The sequence below is a fragment of the Andrena cerasifolii genome, chromosome 9 (assembly GCF_050908995.1).
Source record: "Andrena cerasifolii isolate SP2316 chromosome 9, iyAndCera1_principal, whole genome shotgun sequence".
Classification (NCBI taxonomy): Eukaryota; Metazoa; Arthropoda; class Insecta; order Hymenoptera; family Andrenidae; genus Andrena; species Andrena cerasifolii.
Genome location: NC_135126.1, coordinates 15,822,926 through 15,847,286, shown reverse-complemented (window position 1 = coordinate 15,847,286; position 24,361 = coordinate 15,822,926). Strand labels below are relative to the sequence as shown.

The window sequence follows — 24,361 nt, the reverse complement described above, 5'->3', positions numbered from 1 at the left end:
TCCGCATATGAATCGGCAGTAAGCGATACAGAAGACGCTGGCATCGCGATATTCCGTTTCTCTGTCATAATTAACGAATTCTCGTTCTAATTTGCGCGACGATTTCGCGGGTGTCGGGTTCCCGGAACAGAGACATTCTCCTTCGCGCATTGGCAACCGTGGATGTTGAATGTTGACACTTTTTGCCGTCAATGGCGTACGTTAGACGCACCTATGTCGATGTGTCAGAGAAATTTTCTACTATATTGGATTTTGTATGACGTTGTCGTCTAGCAGTGAGATGTAATTATAGGAGTGGCATTTACGAATTAATTGTAATAGGTAGTAGTGTCGTAGAGATCCTGAGCATTCTAATTACGGATGTTTAAAATTAGAATGCTCAATGGCTGTGAATATGGAAGTAGAAAAGAACACATCCAAAGAGGTTGACACTCAGCTTTTGGCGAGCAATTCGATGCAATTTAATGATGACATTCGAAACGACGACGAAAACATCCGGGATCTCGGGGATCAATTTTTACCTCTCGGGAATAAAACGATCGGTAGCGAGAAATGCGGCCGCACCGTTATATACAGGCGACTCGAAGATCCTGACATTTACGCGAAGAGTCTGGACGATAATCGGTTATCGAACAATGAGAAAGAAGAGGAATGTATCCCAAGTAAAGAGAAAGGAAAGGAATCGTCAAACATCAGGAAAGTTTCCAAAAATGACAGCAACATCCAACGATCAGAGGTAACGCCAGAAAACTCCACTGATGGCTGTGTATCTCAAGCTCCATTAGCTTTTACAATTGACTTTGGCAACAAGGAAATGGATACGACCAAGTATCAAAATTTATTCGAAAGATACAATGCCAGACATAAACGAAATCTTTCTATGTCCAAGGTAGATATCTTTATTTGTTTCAAATGGGAGTACGTAGAATTCAGTGGATTTTATGTATCATTTAAAGGGAATGTGCTAAGAGTCGGATGAACTTTTCAGGTAGAAATAAATTCCAAGAAAAGTGGCACGTCGTTCTCTTCCAATTTAACTCAGAAGCAAAAGGTTTCTAGTACACATTCCGAGGGGTACTTTAGTAGCGAGGATGACACGAAAAGGAAAACGGATCAGTTATCGGAGAAGCTGAAACAATTAAGTAATATTACTTGTTTATTTCTGGATGTAGATATTATGGTTTTTTTTTTAAACTAAATAGTTGGCTTTTGACTATTATATTCTTTAACATGGGATGCATTTGTTACACAGATGGGAAATTAATTTTTTTTCGTAAGGACCCTTCTTAACATTCACTAGTAAGACACTTCTAACTTTTAGCACAAGTTAACAATTTTCTGTAATATATTTAACTTGCAATGCTCGAAATAATCCTTGATTCTTTTGTAACCATCGAAGACTACTTCCTTTTGAAGAACAAATTCTGTATAATGGAAGACTATATCTGTAAAGTATGAGTCATGATGAAGTCACCTTTACTATGCTTTTTAATATTCCTCTCAAGCACTTCGATACGCTCACAGTATGTAGGCTGCCGACATTAATGATTTTAATATCAAATTGACATTAAAACTTTAAAATTAAATTTGCTAAATTAGATTGGAAGATTGTTCAACTATCTTTATTAAATATTTTACTATTTCATTATGGTATTTCGTATATTTTATAATTCTGGCTAATTTTCCACCCTTTTAGGTTCAAAAGTATTTTCTAAACCATCTCAAGGTGTAAAAAAATCTGCCTCTGCTGTGAAAGTATCAAATTTCCAGAATAAACAGGATTCTATGACTAGATCTTTCGAGCAGGCGAAGCAAAGTAAACGTCCGCATAAGAATCTCTCTTTAGAACTCGGTTATACAGAAAGGACGCACGCATCTTACTGGGTGCCCCAGAAGTCTGCTACTATAAACGATTTAAGTCGAATTCAAACAAATAATTATGACGACGATGGCGGTGAGAAATTATACACAAAAAACATTGACCCGGAAGATGATTACGGACATTCGTCTGATAATACCTCTGATAAAGTGTCCAACATCAATTACGCTAGGAATAAAAATATTAATACGAAAGAACACAATTTGTCTAGAGTTAGTTACATGGTGGAAGTAAATCCGGACGAACCGGCTGACACCGACATAGATACTTTTAATGTTAGTAATGTCGATGGAGGGTCGGATGGCGCGGTTAGCGAGGCGGGTACATATACGGTACACAAAGATTATACCGATGAAGAGAAGGCAAGGATGGATATCGACAAAGTATTCAGCGTTGGTGTTTTAACTGAAGATGAAAACAACGAATCATGTATTCATAGCTTTAAGGTAAACTAATTGTACATTACGTCTTTATTATGTGGTGCATAATAATCTCCCTTTATTAACAGTTGAAATATGTTTGTTTCGAAGATGTGTGTTTCAAGGGACAACAACACCTGGATATCGGAATGGGCTACTCAAGTAGCGGAACACAATTCTCTTCCACCGGCGATCGGTGGGCCAACCGGGCGTACTCCCCCACTAAGTCCTTCCAAGATACCGTCTCCTATTCATACTAGATCTCAAAGACTGGCTCGCGGCCGCAATGTACGAAAGACTCGTGATCGGTGTAATGCTATCACGCGTGTTTATCAGACTTATATGACAATGAACATTTCTAGGAACAAAGTGACAGCAGCTTAGATGCAGAATCGTACTTGCGCATAAAAGAAAGAATTGGTTTAATGTCGAACCAACAAATACTCATTGATTCTGGTGGAGAGTCGGATGACGATACCAGTAACAGTTATCATACGCCTCCGCATAGTTCGCAACGAACGCCCGTACACGGTACTTTGGCAAGACGGGGAAGCTTATCTGAATCTCTTTTTAGAAGGATTAACACCAGCGAGAATAGGAGAAGTATTCGTAAGTATTTGAGTTCAAACAAATCGAAGACTGAAGACGCAAGCGCTGAGCCCAGTAGTCCGTCCAAAGATATGGCTTCGCTTCATTTAGGAAGACGAAGTAGTTCCTTGGACAGGTAAGAAAAGCGATTTTTATGAACGTGTGTAATGCAAGCTATTGTGGTTCTAAATACCGAAATATTCAATTTCTCATGATGCAGGAGAGAATATACATCCGATACAACTGAATCGAATACGTCCAGGAGAAGTAGCGTGAAGTATTATCAAGACGATGAAGCTAAATATACAAATAGTCCTGTTTTCAGTCGCTTAAGACCATCCACTCCGAAATTAACCAACAGTCCAATTGTAGCTCGTAAGGCAGTTACAAAGATCGTTAATTCGCCAGTGTTGGAAAGGACTAAGCATTTGGCAAAATCTTCTCCGCAAGCTAAAAATATTGGGTACTTTACTTGTGTCGAAAACAGGTATGCATGTGAGGAGAAGCCAAGAATATCATATATAAATATATATATTACTAAATGCATTCATTTTTTTCAAGTCCGTACATGCTAAGAAAATCCAATAGCACTGCAAGTTACGATGAAGGAAGCATTAGCTTTAATAGCAAAGAGACACTGGCGAAAACGAACAGTGTCCTGCAGAATAGTCCGAATCTCCAACGTAATCTAAACATCCAAAGATCGTGCAGCAACGCAAATATTAGAAACGTGAAGTCTCAAAGTCATTCATCTCGCCGGAGTAGCTTTAACAGTAGTGACATCGACAGAACATCTCCGGGAGGGAGATGCCTTGTCGCGTCTGATAGCAGCAGCGAAACCGGTGAACAGCAGCTGAAATCATCGGGAGCCGCGATGTCTTCTGGGATTAAATTAAATCGAGCTTTTAGTATAAGAAGAGCTAGGTACTTATAAAAATAGACAGTACGCCAGAGGTAGTTCGCATTCTATTGTTTGTTTAATATTATGTTTTACGATATGCATAGATTGAACTGTGAATCTGATACAACGCCAAATACAACTCCCGAGGAAAGACGCAGAAGAGCTCAAAGTGAAGTAAAGACAGCACCCGCAAGTAAACAAAGTTATCATCGAAGTCGCGCAAGTAACGCGAATACGCATAGCAAAGAACCCTTAAAAAAGTCTGAGCCTATAAAACCCAGGGCTGTATCTATATCAAGGGCCGACAGTACTAGAATTAGCATGAGAGCGCCAAAATCATCTCATGTAAGTGACTTTGATACCTGCGGACTAATTGCTGATATGTATCATGGTATTTCCTAATTCATGATACATCGTAATACTTTTAGTATGCTCCTATTACACAGCGGCCCAATCAGAAAGGAAATAAGGATCAGAAGTCTGGCAGAAGTAATTCCACATTAACATCGAAGGAAGTAGAGTTTCAAAATTGGAAAAGGAGAAAGAGTTATGATCCAATGAAAGCAGCTGCCGAGGGCAGGAAGAAATTAGTTGATAACTCGAAGAAACATCACAGCACGGAAGATAGTTCGGGAAAGTAAGTATTCATTTACGAAGTAGCATTGGAAACAGTTAAATTAACCTTTGAAGTTATTAATGTGTTTCCAGCCACGATAATTCTGTATTACGGTCAGCAAGTTTTCATGGAACCGGGGGCGCTCTTTCATTAGCCAATGAATGGTCTGACAACGAATTAAACTTTGCTCAGAACGATAATCAAGTACCTCCACCGTGTAGTCCACAATTGGTAGATATATACACGGATTCTTCTCAAAAGAAAGCATGCCATTATCATAAATAATTGTTAAACTTTTGATAAGCAGGAAAGCGACAGTGATCTCGAAACATCTTATTATTTACAAGCAACGCAGAATGTTGTAACAGCTATGTCGGCTCGAATTACAGTCTGTCGTTCACCTTTAGTGGATTCAGATAATGAAAGTGACGAAGACACTAGTCATAGCCTACATAAAAATATATCAAAAAGCTTGCACCAGCCTAGCGATACGGAGAGTAGTGACGATCGCCAGCCTAACACACAGACTACTATCTCAAACACCAAATATAACAGAGCATTTAGGTAAAAGCTTGCAATATCAAACTAACCGATGCTATCGATACGCGTTCTAAGAATTTATTTTCAGCTTACGCAGAGCAAGACTAGATCTACAGCCAACGAAACTATCAACAAATGTAAATAAAAGTAAATCGGTCACGCACGATACTCGGGGGAAGTCAGAATCTGTTACAAGCATTAGTAGAACCGATTCTGGGCGCTTTAGTATGCGATCGAACAGAACTTCAAACGCTGTACGTATTTCTTTCCACGTAGAATATATAAACTTCCATGAAACGGATTTTTAAATGTAACTTGTTTCACTATTAGGGACCCAAAGCAAAGCCAAAAGAAGCCAAAAAATCAATGGCACCCAATGCAAGGGAAATTGAAATGCAAAATTGGAAGCGTCGCAAAAGTTATGATCCTATGAAAGCAGCAATGGAAGGGAAAAAGAAAGCAGGTTTGGCAAAGAAAACCGCGAACTCAAGCCTTTCTCCGAGGTAAGCAGCTGTTTGTATCTGCCGATTCAGGAAATAATGTAAAAGCATTCCGATTTCTTATTAATATAAAAAGTAATTATTTCACTGTGTTGTTAGGACTGATAGCGATCGATAATCTAATGATAGAGACCATCGATACAAGCAAGTGGTACGAAACAGACTTGTTTGATTTTGCGATGTAGATTTTTTTAAGAGGTACCCCGAATAAACGTAACTTTTAATGTCGTTGCTAGTTCTGGCCTCTTCAGAAAATCATATTGCAACGCTGCTGCTTTTTCGTTTTATTTACTGTTTACATTAATTCATTGCTTATTACAATGCACTATTAAATCCATGAGTACTGTGGATCCGTCACTATTTCATATAGAAAGTTACGTTGGATATATTCATCTTTTTCTGTTCAATATCCGTATTCATTCTTTAGTTCATGAAAGAATTTTCAACTGAATTATGTTTTAGCGGATTCAGCTCTAAAACTGTTTACTCGTAATATACACACTTCTTTATAAACGTGTAAAGCAGAAACTTCAGCCTAGTTTGTTGTGGCTTATTATTGTGATACACAGCTACATTCATTTTTTAAGCCTCGTCTATCCATTGATTTTGTTTGCATGATTCAAGAAAGAACCAAGCATATTAAAGTGTTTCTGTTTTTGCACAAGTTCGAAAAATTTATTTAACAATTCACGATTAATGTAAATAAAAGAATATTTCTCAAGCTGTTCACTTAGAGATTATTATAGAAATTTAATGAACGAAGTTACTAAAGTTTCTACAGACCTCTTATAGCGTATAGATCCAAAGTTCTAACATTCTGAAACATTGCGATAAGTTTGATTTAATAAATGGTTCTTTCTTTATAGTTGTAGCCTAAGAAAAATATTATTCGCTTTGGTTTTAGTCATGTTGCAAGATCACGCAGTTTCCATGGCTCATCAGGATTCGGAGTTAGCGATTGGAGCGACGAAGAGTTGGCTATATCCGCGGACGAAACTGCTCTTTATTAACAAGATCAAGCTGTCGATGATATTGAATGAATGAATCAACTATAGTGATTAAATGTACATAAAGGATAAGGAACTTGGTTCTTACAGAATTGCTCTATAAATAGTTCTATACATTTAAAATTATATTAAATGGAGAAGAGTGTTAAAAAATCTTTTCTATATTAAAAGATTCTATTTTTTGCAACTTTTAACATTAAGAAACTATAGATCTATATGGCTGTCAGTACTGTTTTAAGTTCAAGTATCACTGTTCAACAAAATTGATGCATACCTTTGTAATATTAGTAAGCAGATGTTTTCGTATGTTAATTCCTTTATTTCTCACGATCTGAATTCCGATACTGCATATTACAATGTGTTGTGTCTAGTATCAAATGCCCTGTAAATAGGAAATGAAGGCGCCAGAGTCCTCCAAAACTTGTGGTAAAGAAACGATCGATCATAGTTCCAATGTTAGGGCCTAAACGTAGTGAATACTAAATACACAGAATCGTGTGTTATTGGTTTAATTGCGATTGGACCAATCATATAGTGGTATAGAGGCATCGACATCTTCGCGTTATAGTTTCTCAAAGTACATAGCGCTATTATTCATCGCATTACTCGTTACAGTGATTTATAAAAGTCTATAGAGTATCGCGTGCTCTCTAATTTACTTCAATCAAACTTTACCGTTTCTTTATACAATAGCATTAATATCAATATATATATATGTATATATATTGATAACAGTACCAAAAATTTGTTAGTTTGTAATAAATGCAGACCTATACATATTGCTTGATAATAAATTAGGAAAGATTCCCATACATCATTAACTTGTATATGAGCTCTCTGCATTTCGATATAATCATTGATGTACGCAAGGAAGCAATGCTACTTGCACTTGAGATGTGCAATGAATTATTGTAATTACTTTTCACATCCAATAATTTAATAGTTATTGTGATCATACTATGCTTTAAGATGTTAGTACGTATTAAAATATTATATTTTATTATTGACCAATTGTACATCTTTCCGTTCGCTGCAAATTATGTAAATATTAGGAGTTTTTCAATTGATTATACAAACGGGAATCTATCTTGCTTGCTCGATGAGATTTAAGGTGATCAATAGACCGATATTGATCTGCATAATTTAGATACAATACTAAGCTTATTATATAATGCATGATTGCAAAGAAAAAAACTTAATATGTACTTGTTCAAAGGTTTATATCGTTTGGTTGCGCTGCTTGTTACCCTATTACAAATTTATTGATCACTTCAAATTCTACGAAATTCAGGCAGATCAATTATTTGTACGTGCTTTTTCTGGTTCTATTCAAACATATTCCAGTTTTATTGCATAATTTTTTAAATAAATGTTATATTTATTTCGTCTGTAATTCTGAAGACGAATGATCCTCTGAAAAATGTTACTATTATACTTGGTAACACTTTGGAAATTGAAGAATTGCATATCATTTTGTTAAAAGTTATGCAGTAAAAAAAGAACGCGGCATATCGTACGATACGTATAAAAAAAAATATTGGTCAATGAAATTGTAACGTATTTTATTAAAAGTTTATTTCGAGAAACTTCACCACGAAGAATTGTATGTTCTGCACATTTATTATTATTACTATGAAAATGCACTTTGCTTTCTGTATCTTCCGTTTTAAATAACCTAAGGAGGTGCTAATTGTAAATTTTGTTTAATTTAGTTTTCCATATCCCACCTTTCCATTCAGTCATAGAACGTTAATTAATTCGTAATGAATACAGATATAATTTCTTATTAGCTTTAACATTTAAACGTTAATGGACTATAAATTAGTTTAGCTCGATAAATTTCACGTTTGCGCGTGGAGGGCTATAAAGCCTTCTCCGTGCGCGAATAATTCTGCAAATGGTGCGAAATAAGTTTTACGTTATAAGAGAATACGTTTATACTATACAGATTTCTAATGTCATGTTAAAGATATTTATAACGATGCATGTGCATAGCGTTGCTGCATCTTGTTTTAATATGGGTATATTCATTTCGTGTTCGCCCTTCCAATCAAAATGGGCTTCCATTGTGAAGATTATTGTGATTGCAAAACTATTATTACATATTATATCGTTTACGTGAAATTGATAATCGCTCTTCCATCGTCCTGCTTTACATGCAAAAGCAAAAATAATATGGCTACCATTTATTATTCAATGATCGGTTATTTTCGTTACTTTTTCGATACGATATAATCACAAATAATTCGAAATTTAACGAAACGATTCATTGTTTTTGTAATAGTAAAAGATAACCGGTGAAATGAAATTATTACAAAAAGTCATCTCTTTTGCAATGGCGGTATCATGTTATACATTTCTGTATACAATTATAAAAGTCATTTACACGCGTGATGTTTAACATTTTACCAGTTTCAATAGACAAGTTACATTGCTTTATTAAATGCGATATATCATACGACTTTTCCAACACATTTTGGCGCGAACGCCCACAGGCAACTTTGGTGATCCAATATAGGAAGCGCAATATATATTTTTCTATCTGCAACGCCTAGCGACAGACGTAATAAGTTCGATCCGATTGTTAATGGTTTTGTATGATGATTTCTAGAGTGTGCGTGATTTATTTTCATCGTATACATGTTGCCTGCGATGCAAAATGAATAGTAATCAGTATCGTTTTACAATATGTTGTAAAACACCTTGACATGTTTGATAAGGGTATGATAAATAAATGACAGAAGAGTAATGTATCTGTTCTCTTCATAAAAAAGACTTTTGTGAATTTACTTCCCCGCAAATATTATGGATAATGGTTTAACGCGTATCCTTACCTTAATGAATAAACTTATCTATTATTAGTTTGAAAGAGAGGCATAATAACACCACACCGATTTGAGTATGCGCAATAATATGAGATCCTTGATGGCGCTAACGTTAAATGCGACGCGGGACTCGGATCAGCGTTGATTGGCGTTGAACAGCGCGCGTGCGAAAGTCGAGCACGTGGCTACCGAGACTGACCGGGACTGTCGCATGTTGATATTGTCTATTACACGTTTTAACTGAATGTTTACAGACGTATTAAAGAATTTAAGTAAGTTTAATTGGTAAATTGAAAGATGAAGATGAAAGTGAGAAAACCGTATAAGGTACGTTGAGTTTAATGGGAAATAGAAGTTTTACAATACCGATATAACCTTAAGCATTTATGCATCCAGTGTGATTAAGTTATAAATTGTGTATTTGTATGATTATAGGCGAATATGAATAATTTTATGAATCCTGATGATTCGACACCTGAAAGCGATTACCTTTCTGGTAATGACGTTGATGAGGATGAAGATGAAGAAGAGGAAGAGAAGGTGATATCGAATAAAAAGAGGAAAAATGTGGTGGAAATGAAAGAAGAGACGGTGATACCCGATAAAAAGAGGAGAAAAGTTACCGAAGATACTACAAATATTATGCCAAATAAAAGGAAAAAGTTAAAGAGCGATTTGTATAAACCTCCCACCGTTGAAGAGCTAAATCAACTCAGGGAGACGGAGAATCTATTTCACTCCAACTTGTTCAGGCTACAGATAGAAGAGATGTTAAGTGAAATTCAAATTAAAGATAAATACAAACGCCTATTTGATAGTTGGTTTCAAAAATTAGAGAATACTATACAATCGATTAATGAAACAGAGGAGTTCCAGGTTTGTAGTTTTATCCAAGAACATTGTAATATATTGGAATAATGTATATTTCAAATTATGATCTTAGCTTTCAGATACAGCATTAGGAAAGAAACTGAACGTGATCGTTCCAATGCCTAATGTGCCAGAAGAAACAAAAGGCACATTTAAATTTCTTAAACCGTCAAATATCGCCGTCGTAGGATCTTACGCGTACGATGCTGCAGTTGGTCCAAATATCACTGTAGATGTAATGATCGAAATGCCTGCTGAAATGTTTCAAAAAGTGGACTATCAAAATTATAGGTACATGAAAAAGAAAGCGTTGTATCTGGCCTACGTAGCATCTAGTATCACTGACGATATTGCCGAGAACAAAAAATTTCTTGGAGATAATCTAAGGCCAATTTTGAAGCTTGTACCAAACGGTAAATTAGGCACAAAAGTTACTGTATTGGTACACGTATCGATGGAAGACGGAAGCTTTAAACTGAATAGATTTCTACCAGAGAAGAATAGCATTAGACCTGGATGGTTTCTCACGAACGCAGAAAATGGTACAGAACACTTTTGGATGGTCTGTTTCTTTTTCCTTTCACAATTATATTACTTTTTTTTTAAATAGAATTATACTTACAGAAGATTTACCGCCGACGCCACATTACAATTCTGTAATCCTTCGCGACTTGGTAATGTCGCGATCAAATTTGGAAAATTTGAAGATAATAAAAGAATATCCAAACTTGAGAGATGGGATCATTTTACTGAAAATATGGTTGGCACAGCGTGATTTGACGAAAGGTTTTGAATCTTTTAATGGATACGTTATAACGATGTTTGTTTTATACTTATTATGCATTAAGAAGCTGAATACATTTATGAGCAGTTATCAAATAGTCAGGAATGTATGGAGTTATTTAGGTAAGGTATATTTTCTAGACAATCTGTAAAGATGGCAATTTCATTGGTAATGATAATTAACATTTTGTGTTTCACTAGTGCAACTTAATTTGTGCGAAACTGGGATAACAATGAATCAAGAAAAAAATAGTCAAGACAGGGTTTTCAGTTATCAAAAGTATTATGACTGTGTATTCCTGGACAGTACTGGTTATCATAATGTCGCAGCACATGTGACTAAAGCTACTTTCTCTTGGATACAAAGAGAAGCAGAACTTTCTTTGAATCACTTGGACAGCGCGCACGCTGATAGCTTTCAGTCCCTTTTTATGAGAAAAGTGCCATTTTATAGGGCATTTGATCATCTTATATGGTAGTTATTATAATATACTCTATGATATTATTTTTTCAAATAGATTTGTGAGACTGTGAAGCTAATGAAATGTGTAGTTTAAAGAATACTCAGGCGCTAAAGAAGCTAGTGGGTACTCGATCAAGCAGCACTGACAAATTAGACTATGGTTCTGATTACCGAAATCAAGCGATAAAAATCCTTTATAATATGTTGGAAAAGGGACTCACAAATAGAGTACAGCGAATCTGTGTTTCACCAAAGGAAGTTGCTGAGTGGGATTGTACAGAAGACGATTATGACGATATTGGAGAAATTCTTATCGGACTAGAATTAAATGCCGAGTTTTGCTTTAACATTGTTGATAAAGGGCCTGAAGCGAATTTGCCAGAAGTGTGTAAACTGTTTAAGTACGGCCCTAAGAAGTATCAGATCTGTTAAATGCAACGAGTGTTGTGTTTCAGGCAATTGGATTTCGAAAATTCTGGGGTAAAAAGTCGCAGTTACGTCGATTTCAAGATACATCTACCCGAGAAGCTGTAATTTGGTCAAAAGGCAAAACGTTATCAGGGAAAAGACTGATATGTAAAAAGATCGTAACTTTCCTGTTGACAAAAAAATTGGGTCTCCGTGATAACCAGTTTATATATATCGCTGATGAAATGGAGGAGTTTCTAAAATTGCCGAGGGCAAGTGTACTTAATAGTTATAATATACACTTGTACAAATAAATAACTCTGTCTATAACGAACAGGTGAAAATAACGCATTTCGCTTATGGCACCGGCGAAGAAGCTATCCTGAAAGTGATGAACGTATTTAATCAACTTGAAACGCATTTGATGTCCCTCACGGACATCCCCTTGTCGATACACGGAGTTCAAGGATCCAGCGCAGTTTTTCGATATACAGATGTCTTCCCACCCCTAGCGACGACTTATCGTCCTGATAATAAACTCATCAAGGGAAGGAAAGACTGCTTGGTACTATCGGAAAACGTTACTGCAGCTCCTAAATATGTTTGTCCACTTGAAGTAAGTTTGCAATTATCGACTAGTGGAAAGTGGCCAGATGAATTGGAGGCTCTTAGAAAAACAAAAGCTGCCTTTCATATACAAATTGCAGAATGCCTCAGGAAGCAATATATGTTGACGGTAAAGGCGAGTTTCTCACACGTTGATGTGTACAAGGTAGTTACGTTGAATTTTTACTATTCTTAACTTCAAAGTGACGTTAGATATGGGAAAAATGACTAATAAGTAATAATACGTTATTAGGAGGGATTTGTGTTTCGCTTAAGAGTAGCGCATCAAAAAGAAGTTGGTTGCCTAAAGCAACAGGTAACCGAGGATGGAGTTACACAATACAAAGATAACGAAGAATCGATTGATTTGGAGAATAAATTGTTCGAATTACCGAAGTTAACTGGTGCATTGCACGGGTAAGGATAATTTATGAAAAGAAAGTAGACTCCTTTATAAGATTTCAAATTAATAAGACATTCACGTTGCAGACTGCATGCTCAACAACCATCCTACGGAGCTGCTTGTTGCTTAACGAAACGTTGGCTTTCCGCTCAGTTACTGGATGATTCCCATATACCAGACGTGGCAGTTGAGTTACTCATGGCTTCCATATATTTAACACCAGCTCCATACAGACCTACTCAGATGCCGCAAGTCGCATTCTTGAGAATGTTAGAAGTTCTTGCAAGAGGTCATTGGAATACAGATCCTGTTATCGTTAATTTCAACGATGAAATGTCCAGTAAGTGTCCATGATAGTATTGGAGTTTCTTACTCTTTCTGCTGCTAACATACCTATAATCGCAGGAGAAGAAATCGTAGCTGTCGAAACACATTTTGGATCATCTCGCAACAGCCTGCCACCATTATTTATATCGACTCCTTACGATCAGCAGAGATCAATATGGACTAGGAAAGCACCGAGTACTTTAATTTTAAACCGTATTTCGGCGCTGGCAAAGCAATCTTTAAAACTGTTCGAGGATCAACTGTTCGTAAAATCTATATTGGACTTTAAGGCTTTATTCCGGCCACCACTCAGCGAATATGATTGTTTGATTCATTTGAAGCCGCTTATGGTACCTAGACGAATGCAGAACAGCGATGCCAGTGATAAATATCCAGTCCTTGACTGGCATCCTTATAAGAAACACTCGAGGCAGAAGATACCAATTGTGGACTTTGATCCGGTACAGTGCTTCTTAAAAGAACTGAGGGTAAGTTTAAATACTAATTGTTATATACGATACTATATACGTACATACGAATGTTTTCGTGACTCTTGAATTTTATTTCTAGGATGGTTACGATGAATTTGCTCTATTTTTTTACGATACCTATGGTGGTACAGTGATAGGAGTGGTACTGAAGCCTTCTGCTTTAGAAGTTAAAGACTTCAAGGTAACAAATATTATCTGTAGGAAGCTGAACAATAACGGTCAATTAGTTCTAAATGTTTCGGCAATGATTCAAGACTTTTACGTACTTGGCAACGGTATCGTAGAAGCAATCGATGTTCGATCAAAAAGGTTTTCTTTAACTTGACGATCTTAAGTATGATATATCGGAACTTATATATAAACACAAAGAATGTACAAAATGTACATGATACAATAAATGCTGTTTTTATATCGCCAATGTATATTCATGAATAGATAAGAGGCAGCTAAAACAGATACAATATATTTATTTCAATAAATATATATGTACACGTAAAAAGGAAGATTTATAAAACATTCTATAATACTATATCAGTATTGTTTTAAAATACGGGCCCAAACTGATGAGTTTACTTCTACGAACGCATATTATTTATAGCATACTTTTACTTATTTCATCATTAAAGATCTTAGTTCAGCGTTCAATTTCATAATAACTGGATCATCAAATGCGTAGCTGCCAGTTTTCAAAAGGGAATCGCGTTCTTCAAGTAGTGCCTGTAACCGTTCGTTATATTCCTCTGACTTTTTCAACGTACTCCTGTTACTGCTGTGTAAAATTTTGGGATCTATAGTGGTCGGTGTAAATACTTGAGAGTAAGCATGTGTGTCTATAAACGATGATTTCGGTTTAATCACATCGATTTCCTTTTGGATCTCATTCAATAAAATTTGATCATTTGTCAGGGCAGTGGAATCCGCGCACAGTATTTCTTCTAGACTATGTAAAAAACAGTGGATATAATATGTTTTTCTACTCTAGTATACCCTTACATATCAATGTAAATTTTTGTATTAACATGCATTATTTATAAATCATACGTACTCCAAATTTTGCAATTCTTCCTTGCTATTCTTTATTTGAACTTGTATAGCCTGTTGATGCTCCATTTTCATACGATGTATTTCGCGAACTGCTTTCGCCCATCGTTCTTTAAACAGCGATTTACTCTCCTGCGTGTTTTGTAACTTTTCCTCAAGGGTTTTCACTTCCTGTAATAAGCTTGCTGTTTGATCCTGCGTTAAGGATCCTCTTTGATAAACATCTAATTCTTCCGACTGCTTTCTTACAAGCAATTGCAATCTTTCATTTTCAGTACTCAGTTGTTCAGCCTGTGTTTCTAGAGCAGTCTTCTCTTTTTCAAGAGCATTAATCTATAACATTCAAAGGGATGCATAATTCTGTACGCATCACAGGAGCCAAACAATTTTACTGACCTTCGACGTAAGTCCATCTTGCATCGTTCGAGATGACTCTCTGAGGTCTCGTAGTTTCACTTCATACCTCCATTGTAAATCTTCGTTCGCTTTAATTAATCTAGTCTCCTTTTCAAGACTTTTCAATCTCCGCATCCTTAAGTCTTCAGTAGCATTGTTTAAACTTTTCGCTAACATTTTACACTGATCAACGCTACACGCAAGTTTTGCTTCTAAACTTTCTCTGTGCCTCTGCCATTCCTGACTTAGCAAGTTTAAATGACGATTCTCTTTTCTTTTCAGCTAAATCGTGAAAAAGAATCTCTTGTGACTTATTTTAAGCAAACGTGTTTGTAGAGATTTTATATTAGTACACGGTTTTACCTCAACTTTAAATATTTCTGTTTGTCTTTCTTTCCACGTCTCCAATTCGTCAACTATTTTATATGCTAAACTATCGTCTAAGATTGGAGGACCCAAATTTTCACCTGATTTCAAAGAGCATGTAATAGGATGTAACCAACCAGTACTCTATAATATTGTACATTGCTTTAACATAAGGTCAGGCTATATAAGAAAAACTTACTAGGCGTTTTTCTTTTGACTTTATAATATGGTCCGTGATCCTCTAAGTTTAATAGAATATCTAAATTGCCAACAGTATTTTCTTCCATATCATATAATGACACGTCACACTGACATTCAGACTGTGAACAGTTTATTACATTTAAGCAGATATACATGTTTATTGTGAACTATTATTTATCTTTATTGTATTACCTTATTTTGATGAAATAATTTTTTTACATCAACCTTGCTTTGAGCTATACAAGTTGTGGTACTTCCTTCTACCTTATATATACTGATTTTAGGAGGGAAAGTTAACAGTAAATGTTTAATTTCATCTGTTGCTGATATAAAATGCAATTTACATCCTATATCGTGCAATGTAAGTTTTTCTCCTAATGAAAGCGGCAGTTTCGGATAAAATGTTGAAACAAATTCAGTTTTTGGATGATGCAACCTGAATTCACAATGAAATTGTGTTCAGTTTAAAAAGGTTCAATAATATAAAAAGACAGAGTTTTAGCTTGCAAAGTAATATATATACCGAATTTCACTATTTGGTACTGTTAATTTAGGGGACGTTGATTTAATTGCTATCAATGAGATGTTCAAGCAATAACAGTGATGAGCTTCTACGCCTTTGGAGTACTCGTTGTCACTGCATTGACAGAGTAATGCGTCGACTGATTGCGAACAGACAGGTGGAATTGTTTGATTCTTAATAACTTCGCAACTTAAGGACTGCTTATTTAAATTATGGTAACCATTAGCGAATTGCATCCAACTAAATGCCTGAGCCTCACTCGAATGCTCTTTGAAATCCCCAGCAGGATTTCTATGATAGTCTATTTCATTATAATTCTGGAAAGCACATTTAAATGAAAGTGAAAATATCTATTCTTAAACTCTTTCGTCCTTCTAGAAATTACGATTTGCGATACAGAAACTTACAATTTGTTTAGAATTATTTTGTTGTTCACTGATCAGTGTGTTTGGAGTCTCCATTGCACTATCGGTTTTACTTCCTATATATTGTAATTTCAACTGTAAATCGAGATATGAATTTCTACATTTCATTTCATCATTTTCAGTCAGATCCTTTTTGTATAAATAACACCTCTGATCTAAAGTGTAGCTATTATTCTCAGCAGTTCTGAGAAATTCATCGATATTAGCAGTAGGGACCAGTGGTTGCAAATTAACTTCTGACTGTCCTATCAGATCATCTTTGTATCTCAAGTAGATAAACAGGAATGGTTTTAGCTGCAAGTATTCTTTCAGAACTCTCAACGAACTTCTGATCCTTATCACAATTTTCTCATTGAGCGTCCAAACATCTCCATATTCTCTTTTAGACTGATCGAAGCACACGTCATTTTCTAATATCTTACACCAGAAGTGTAAATTATTTTTCATATCCGTATAACATTTTGCAGGTAATAAAAAATCTACATTTGCTGCAGATATGGCTGTGACGTTCATTAAGAATAATTCATGACAAGTGCTTAGCGGGCCCAATTGTATAAGTCTTTCATCGTGTAGTAAAATTGGAGATAGTTTGTTAGATTGGAAGTCTGTTTGTTCCTGTGAATTTCTCAACTGTAATTTCATAGGCAACGTAACATTTCATTTTCATCTGTACATATTCAACAAAATTTTAACTACAGCAACTAAATCGTTTACCTCTAATTGAGAATTTAATGTTATAGGTTCTTGGTCGTGTATGCTTAAAGCAATAAGCAGTTCCGGTTTATGTATTTTAAGATCACCCTTCAGTCCTAATAGTTTATGCCAATTAGCTTTCACGTTAGCATTGGTGTTTCTAGAAAGGACTTGGGCGGACCTCAGACTAAGTAGAAGGTATCCCAGTTTTTCTTTACTATCATTTCCCTTAACAGCAAGACATTCTAATTTCAGTGGTACTTGTCCTGATCTCATTCTACAAAGTTAAGATTATCTTAATGAAATAACTGCTGGTTTGTACTAGTTTAATTTCCTTTTGATACATACTTCCGCAGTCTACTCTTATCTACCTCCCAAACCAAATCGTGATTGTATTGGGGATTTGCGCTCGGTTCTATTGCTTCAGTTTCTAACGAATGTCCATTTAAAGTGGCGACCACTAACGTGGGTATCAAAATTTGATCAAAACCGTTCCCTAAAGTTATCAACATGTAATATTTGGGCCTCCCAGAGGCAATTTTTCTCTTAACTTAGATGGACAATGTTAAAGGATATGTTTACTGCGTTCGGAAATGTATAATTTCATTTGTTACGGTGCATTATTTTACCAGGAGTACAATAAAAGGTGCTTGATTAGCAAATAATGTTACGATCTGTCGATCTATGTTAATTTCTTGAAGCGCAAGTTTTCTAGTAAAGGTTAATAAGTAAAAGATGACGAGCTTTACCTTCTTTTATGTTCAATACAATTCGAACGTCAGAACTTGTTATTTCCTCCATCGTATCCCGATATATCGCACAAAAATGGTAAAAATAAACTTCGCAAATATTTAATGAATATCAAAGAAATCGGTAAAATTCAAATCGGTTTCCATGGGAACGCGAGCACTTAGCGTTGCGCACAACATTATCATTTCAAAATGTCACATACTATTTTTAAACGGGCGGTACCGTTTCGGGCATAAAGTCCTTTAGCGAGTAACATTTTGCAGCCTGACAAATGCCCCAAATCTCGCGATTGTAACTCGAATTTCAATATTTTTCACTTTTCATTGTGTTTAAAAATTCAAACCACCGCCCTATCTCCCGTCACTAGATAGACAATTATGCACCTAAATGTCCCTATTCGCTAACAAGCTTGTTCTTAACGCACTGAATAATAACAATAGAAACCTGCACACAGCTTGGAATAGTTCTAATACGCATTTAAAAAATCTGCCTCGAGAAGGGCGAGAAATTGTTTTTATTAATGAAAACAGCGTTCACAAGATACTAGAGTCCGCAGCGATGAGAGGGCGCTAGCGCCGCGGCAGTTGGCGTTGCGAAGGCGGCTTTAGCCCGTCTCAAGTTGGCAGCATTGTCGGCCTCGTAACAAATCTCACCCATGTCGAGTCAAGCGCGAGAGACTGGAGCGTAAGCTTGTCCGCGATTGTTTGTCCGCGTTCGACGGCTGTTTCGAGTAGCGTGCGTGCGATCGGTGGACGGCGCGGCCGAGAAAAGTTGAATTGTTGGGCCCGCTGGAGCGAGGTTCCGCGAGAGGGACTCGGCGGGGCAGCGGACAGGGAATAGAGAGCGGTTGGAAGTTGGAAGTGACTGGTCGGTTGATCCGGGCTGCAGTGTGGGCACTGGGCATACACAATAGCCGGATCGGTCCCTCCTACTGCAAGAGGTGACACGGCTGCGGTATTCTCCCCCGGCCACAGAAAGAGGAACATTCGAAGCTCGCGAAGTGCATGTGCCCGTGCGCCCTGTGTGCGTGCGTGTCAACGGTGTGTGCGGGTGGGGGGGAAAGAGTTCAGAGCCGCTTCGGCGGCGCTCCCCGAATCCCGAGCCGCATAATCGAGTGGCCGCGGTGGTGAGGCAGGCCTGTCGCGGGCCTATCGGGCCACGAGATTCAGCAGTACGATCGCGATCGCACGCGGCGGGGCCGTTTGTAATGGAGGTGGTTCCGGAGTGTGTTCCCGTGCGCGAGAACAGGTCACGGCGATGCACGCTGTATTGACTGAGACGCGATATTATTTATCGTTGACTAGTCCCCCCGGCCGGCCGGGTCAGAACAGAGCCAGGTCGAAATTGGTATGGAATCGTCCAGGGCCCTCCACACCACGAACACTCGCTCCCGTCTCTGATAACCACTAGCCGCTTAGAAACAGATAGAAGAGCCACTAGCAGGGGGAGCAGGAAGAGCAGGAAGAGGAGGAGGAGGAGGAGGAAGGAGTAGAAGAAGAAGAAGAAAGAAGGGAAAGAGATATACAGCTGTGTGTGTGTGTGTGCGTGTGTGTTTTTCGCGCGTGTTCCTCCCAAGTTCTTTGCCCTCTCCTTCGCCCGCGTATAAAAAGTGTAAACAGTTTTCCCCGAAATCTGCTTCGAGGTTAGGATAGCATCGGGATTGATCCCCTGAAGGCATCGACCGACGAACCGTGACACCTGCGACTCGCCGCGTACGGTGTCCCTCGTTTCTCTCTCTCTCTCTCTCGCTCTCTCTCTCTCTCACACACACACCATCTTTCTCCCTCTTTCTACGTACGTGTATCCACGCAGGAAGCCGCCTGAGTACCATTCCCATCGACGGTCGTCCGAGGGAAGGACGACGAGAAAAGGAAATATGTCAAGAATGGGGATCGATCCCCGATACGGCAACATACATTGTCGCAACCATTAAAATTCGCCCGGTTGCGTTGTACGACCGACGTATCGCGGAGGGGGTGGGGAGGGGGGGCACATTCGATCGTTCTGATTCGCGCGTTTTTTACGTTAATTTAAAAAGAGGTGTAAGAAAGGGAGAGACGATTGAAACGGACTGCCCGCGAAAGGGCAGAGGACACTCGGAGACAAAATGCAGAAAAGAGACGGTAGAGAGACCCGCGAGAAGGAGCTCGCCCGTTCCGAGCGCGACCAGGAAGCTGCCAAGAGGGTCTCTCATGGCAGCGGTAACGCAGCGAGATCCAACGTGCATTCCTCCAGGTACAGTGTCACGTCGTCGTCGAACGTGCTGATGGTCGGCCCAAACTTTCGCGTCGGCAAGAAGATCGGCTCCGGCAACTTCGGGGAACTTCGACTTGGTGAGTCGATTGCCTTCTTTTCCTTATTCTCTTATCCGCCGCGTACAGTTGCCTCGTCGAATGCTCGTCGTTTACCTTCTCGTGCACGTCCCGTTGCGTCGTGTCACCGCGCCCCCGTCGACGGCGATAGCACCGCGTGAAAGTGGCTTGTTTAATGGCACATAAAACAAAATGGAGCCACGGTAAAGGGCACAAGCCTCGCGTCTGTAACCACATTTCTTGCCACTTGCAAGGCTCCCTTTTCCCTAACCTCTCTTTCAGCGGTCGCGTCGCCGCTACGGCGAAACTTCACCGTTGATCGATCGTGATTTTATATCGGGTCGGGACACGCGAAACGTCGTTTCTCTTTGTTACAACGCGGGCCTGTTTTCTGAAACGAATATCATACGCTCAACGAAGCAATTATACTTCGAACGATTGATTAGGTTCGTTATTCCAGCTCGGGGACCGGAATTCCCGGCGATTAGAGGCTGCTCGAACCGCAGGCTTTATAGATTTCCTTTGTTCCGTAAGAAAGTATTTGAATGGCGTAAATTTTCTCCAGGCTAAAGCGGCCGCGCTCGCCATTTGTCATTTTTAAATACACAGGGGGCGTTTGTGGCTGAGAAGTGGCCCAGTTAGTGGGTTAAAAGAAATGAAAATTTATTGGAGTAGTAGGGCTCGGTCGTGGTAGGTGGAACTTTTGTGTTGGAGTTTACGTAGTAACATATTAAGATTGATGAAAAGAATGCAAGTCGGGGATTACTTAATGAGCATGTAAGATAATCGTTGGTAGATATAGGCAGGTCGATAAAAGGAAGAAACGCCTGGATGCACTTTTAAAGCACAAAATCAATTTACTTTAAAAACTAAATAAGAAGGTCAATATCCCCGATAAAGCACACTTTGTACGAACTTGTCATACGTACGAATGCATAATGGTTATTTCTAGCCGATTATGTTCTTTGATGTCCGGTGGTAGCTGTTCTTTAGCCGATGGCTAGCAAACGGTACCTAATACTTTTTTCAAGTAAGCCGCCAGTTTCAATGTGTATTTTCTCAGCATTCTCTTTAATCCATCCATTGTCCTGCTAGTTTCTGAACACTAACTACGGCCCATTCTCCATTGCAAGCGACAGTTCCTAACAAAAGTGGATTTTATTTTGCTCGTCTAGCTATTTTTCGAATACCGTTCCACCCACGTGGAACACGCTCATTCATCTTGTTTGTTCCGCCACTTTTTGCCAGGTACCGAACGGGTCTTTACAACGATCTACCTGAAAATTTCATTGTTTACAATCCCCCCGCTGGTGAAATTTTCAACGGCACATCTGTGCTGAAATATTCCTTGAATATTGAAAACCCAACATCGAACGCGTTTTAAGTTAATCAAACCTGCTCCAAATTATAGACCTATTTTTCATCATTTTCGCTGAATTAATGGTGATTTTAAATCCAAAAGGAAACAATAATTCATTATATTCTTCAATAACTAATGCACTAATGCCATTCCAATTTCCATTGATACCTCTGAACTTTCAACTCCATTTTCTTAAGAAATTTCAATTACTTGATACATCCCACAAGTTCGACACATTATTGCACAGAGCATACCCTACGCTGCACGGGAAATTTCCACCAAATCTGTGTCTCGGAGCTCGCGCAATCTCCTCTCAAGTTTTACACGCGCCCGGAGTGGCCCTATCATCGTCAAAGTTAGCGTCTTACCTCGTTGACGTAATCAGGCGCGATAAATTCGTGGTATCATTTATCTATGCTAAGAGCAGTCCGAATATAGAAGTGTTTACACTCGCCACGCGATTATTAGCGTCGCGTTGCACCGTTTTATTAAGCGAGGCCCGGGCTTTCCGTAAACACGGCCTCTGCTTTGGATTCACGGGGATCAACAAAACCAGCCGACTCGTAAACAATCGGGGATATCGAAATATTTTGCTCCGTTTTGCTCGCTCGCAGCCCCGCCACGCGACACAGCCTCAAGCTCGAGTCTCCTTGATGAACATTGCTTAACTTTTACCGAGCGCCGATGTTTTATGCATAAGCGCGAGGCGATAACCGGCCCGTTACAATGCCCGCCACTTGGTAACAACTCGCAGAAACTTTTCTGCCATCTAGTTCCGTCTGCATTAGTAAACAACGGAACGGATTACCGTTCTTAGCCGGGCGGCGCGTGTCAGCCGTGTCATCGGTACCATCGTCACGTTACCTACGTAAATATTAGAAAAAGGAAAGGGGTTAATGGAGTTTGCGGTACGCGAATCATAAAGCCGCGTAAGGGAAAGCGTAAAGTTAGCCGCGACGGGGCGCGTTGTGTCGCTGCCAGTCTGAAATCACGTCGGTAGACAGAGATCGTCCTTGCTTCGCTGCATTAGTGCATGTTTACGCGTTATCAGCTGAATTATTACCCGGCTGCGAGTGGCCTCTCGTGCTGCTTATCGCCGTATCGCGGTACCGTTGGCTCATGATATTTTGAAGTTAAGCGGCTTCTGTTTCACGCCTTCAAACGAGTGGGAGGCTGTTCGTTTTGTAAATCACTACGACCTTGGGTTTCTTCAAAGGAAGTGTCTTTCCCCTCTGTTCTTCATTCTCGGAGGCTTCCTTCTTTCGGATCGGCGATTTCTTATAGGAAACATCCACCGCAAATCCTTGAACTTGCTTCGAGCAATTATTCGGGCTCGCCGTGACCGAGCATTGCCAAGTGTAATGCCACGGAACCGCGTGATCGAGTTAAATCGTGAAAGTCTGCGCCGTGGATATCAATTATATCGCAGAACGGGTGGGGATGTTTAAAGCCAACGCGTCGAATTAGCAGGTAGCTCTATTCGAAGATATTGTTTTTATCTAAAATAGTAGAACTCGAATTGTTTTTTTATTATTGCTCGTTTTTCGAATAAGGACTAGGTATGCCTTGGTTTTTATGGCGAGCAGCTCGTTGGGCTGAAAAATTCTAGCCTTCTCCAGTGATTCATCCCCGAAAGACCAGCCGCGTGTGAATCCCCATTTGGTTCTTCTACTTCGACGGCTCCTTAAAATCCCTCGAACAAATTGAGACCCTACCTCGTTCTGCCCTTCGAACGAAGTCGTCTCTCGTTGCAGTTCGTGCTGCACGAGGCTTTTGGACACGGGTAGGGTTCTTTTGTTGCGAGCGCTATAGCCTGGGCCAGAAGGAATTGACCGCTGACGACCATGGAGGGGCCATCCAACCAGGCACAAGCTCTGTGCCTAGGGGCGGTCCTAAACTGATGTTTACGATTTTTTTTTTTAAACTATAAAGGTGAACGTCCCAATTTCTGCTCATTTAAGAGGTAACTCGTCATAAAGAAGGTGTAAAAAATTTGTTTGATTAATTCTTTAATAATAAATCAACCGATTCAAAAACTATTTACGAAAGATATTTCAAGATGTTTAACTATTAGTAATTTGTAATTAAATATATAATGCTCTAAATGTCCGTATTTCTGCTCGTGAAAAATAGCGAATGTCTTGCCCCAAAAGCTCGTGCAACAGTCGCGTAAATGGGGACATTCACCTTATTAATCTTGGATTAAACTCTTTTGGGATTTATATTTTTATCAGAGGCATCTTTAAACTTGCAGAAAATATTTCTTTTATGTCGATGCTTCTTATTAATTATTAATCATTCTGGAATTCATAAATATCTGTTACTTTTGGGGGCTGTTACACGAGAATCCCCACTCAAGTAAGTAGCCAGAGCTGCAAATTCTAAGGAAAAGAAGCGAAATGATATTTGCAACGCTAACGTCCCACTTCCGATCCCCCAGTTGATGGAAATACACTGTTAGAATATACAAAAGGACAAAAGCACCGATAGCTCTGAAATCGCGACAGCCTCGAGGATCCCCGGTATCCATGGATTTGCTCGATTGCAGCGGGTGTAGACGATTTCCAGCCCGGCTGAATATCCGCGTTGATTTATGAATGGTCGTCGAAGCGTCGAACAAAGCCCTCGCGTGTATCCGCGAGCTCGTAAATTAACGGGCGGCGTCGAA

At 38.8% G+C, this 24,361-nt stretch overlaps 4 protein-coding genes across 20 annotated transcripts in view; 3 read left to right on the top strand and 1 right to left on the bottom strand.

Moving 5' to 3' along the window:
- Positions 1-14,087, top strand: part of Mat89ba (nucleolar protein 6 Mat89Ba) — a 43,419-nt gene extending 29,332 nt beyond the window's left edge. The window contains exons 1-12 of one of the 2 annotated variants that reach the window (XM_076819441.1): positions 9,419-9,602; positions 9,711-10,151; positions 10,219-10,687; positions 10,770-11,051; positions 11,130-11,403; positions 11,481-11,775; positions 11,847-12,071; positions 12,137-12,571; positions 12,659-12,822; positions 12,895-13,148; positions 13,214-13,623; positions 13,706-14,087. In XM_076819441.1, coding sequence (XP_076675556.1) covers positions 9,573-9,602; positions 9,711-10,151; positions 10,219-10,687; positions 10,770-11,051; positions 11,130-11,403; positions 11,481-11,775; positions 11,847-12,071; positions 12,137-12,571; positions 12,659-12,822; positions 12,895-13,148; positions 13,214-13,623; positions 13,706-13,951 — 3,525 coding nt within the window. In that variant the 5' untranslated portion in view covers positions 9,419-9,572 and the 3' untranslated portion in view covers positions 13,952-14,087. Of the gene's footprint in view, positions 1-9,418; positions 9,603-9,710; positions 10,152-10,218; positions 10,688-10,769; positions 11,052-11,129; positions 11,404-11,480; positions 11,776-11,846; positions 12,072-12,136; positions 12,572-12,658; positions 12,823-12,894; positions 13,149-13,213; positions 13,624-13,705 lie in introns of those variants that run through there. The other variant, XM_076819442.1, reaches the window with a different exon arrangement.
- On the top strand, positions 201-8,707 carry LOC143372844 (uncharacterized). Of its 3 annotated transcripts, XM_076819440.1 has the most exons (15): positions 201-889; positions 989-1,142; positions 1,697-2,325; positions 2,410-2,586; positions 2,661-3,022; positions 3,107-3,373; positions 3,448-3,810; positions 3,892-4,132; positions 4,216-4,424; positions 4,496-4,634; positions 4,711-4,967; positions 5,032-5,197; positions 5,274-5,446; positions 5,543-5,594; positions 6,348-8,707. In XM_076819440.1, exons 1-14 carry the CDS (start codon positions 383-385, stop codon positions 5,559-5,561), a joined length of 3,663 nt encoding a protein of 1,220 aa, XP_076675555.1. In that variant the 5' UTR covers positions 201-382; the 3' UTR covers positions 5,562-5,594; positions 6,348-8,707. The 3 variants fall into 3 exon arrangements, with proteins under 3 accessions (XP_076675555.1, XP_076675554.1, XP_076675553.1); XM_076819439.1 differs by lacking the exon at positions 5,543-5,594 and having other exon boundaries at positions 4,234-4,424; XM_076819438.1 differs by lacking the exon at positions 5,543-5,594 and having other exon boundaries at positions 202-889.
- On the bottom strand, positions 14,074-18,651 carry Rha (rha). 3 transcript variants are annotated; one of them, XM_076819443.1, is made up of 11 exons: positions 18,021-18,651; positions 17,620-17,767; positions 17,293-17,548; positions 16,561-17,208; positions 16,154-16,470; positions 15,823-16,066; positions 15,629-15,749; positions 15,427-15,530; positions 15,064-15,345; positions 14,672-15,000; positions 14,074-14,566 (listed from the first exon to the last, which is right to left on the bottom strand). In XM_076819443.1, the coding sequence occupies exons 1-11, from the start codon at positions 18,070-18,072 to the stop codon at positions 14,236-14,238; spliced, it is 2,832 nt and encodes a 943-aa protein (XP_076675558.1). In that variant the 5' UTR covers positions 18,073-18,651; the 3' UTR covers positions 14,074-14,235. The 3 variants fall into 3 exon arrangements, with proteins under 3 accessions (XP_076675558.1, XP_076675559.1, XP_076675560.1); XM_076819444.1 differs by having other exon boundaries at positions 16,561-17,193; XM_076819445.1 differs by lacking the exon at positions 17,620-17,767.
- A 43-nt stretch (positions 18,652-18,694) lies between these two features.
- The window catches only part of Gish (casein kinase I gish), a 46,023-nt gene continuing 40,356 nt past the window's right edge, over positions 18,695-24,361 (top strand). For 4 of the 12 annotated variants that reach the window (XM_076819464.1, XM_076819461.1, XM_076819458.1 and 1 more), the window contains exon 1: positions 18,700-20,354. In XM_076819464.1, coding sequence (XP_076675579.1) covers positions 20,129-20,354 — 226 coding nt within the window. In that variant the 5' untranslated portion in view covers positions 18,700-20,128. Of the gene's footprint in view, positions 20,355-24,361 lie in introns of all 12 variants that reach the window. The other 8 variants (XM_076819465.1, XM_076819462.1, XM_076819459.1 and 5 more) reach the window with 5 other exon arrangements.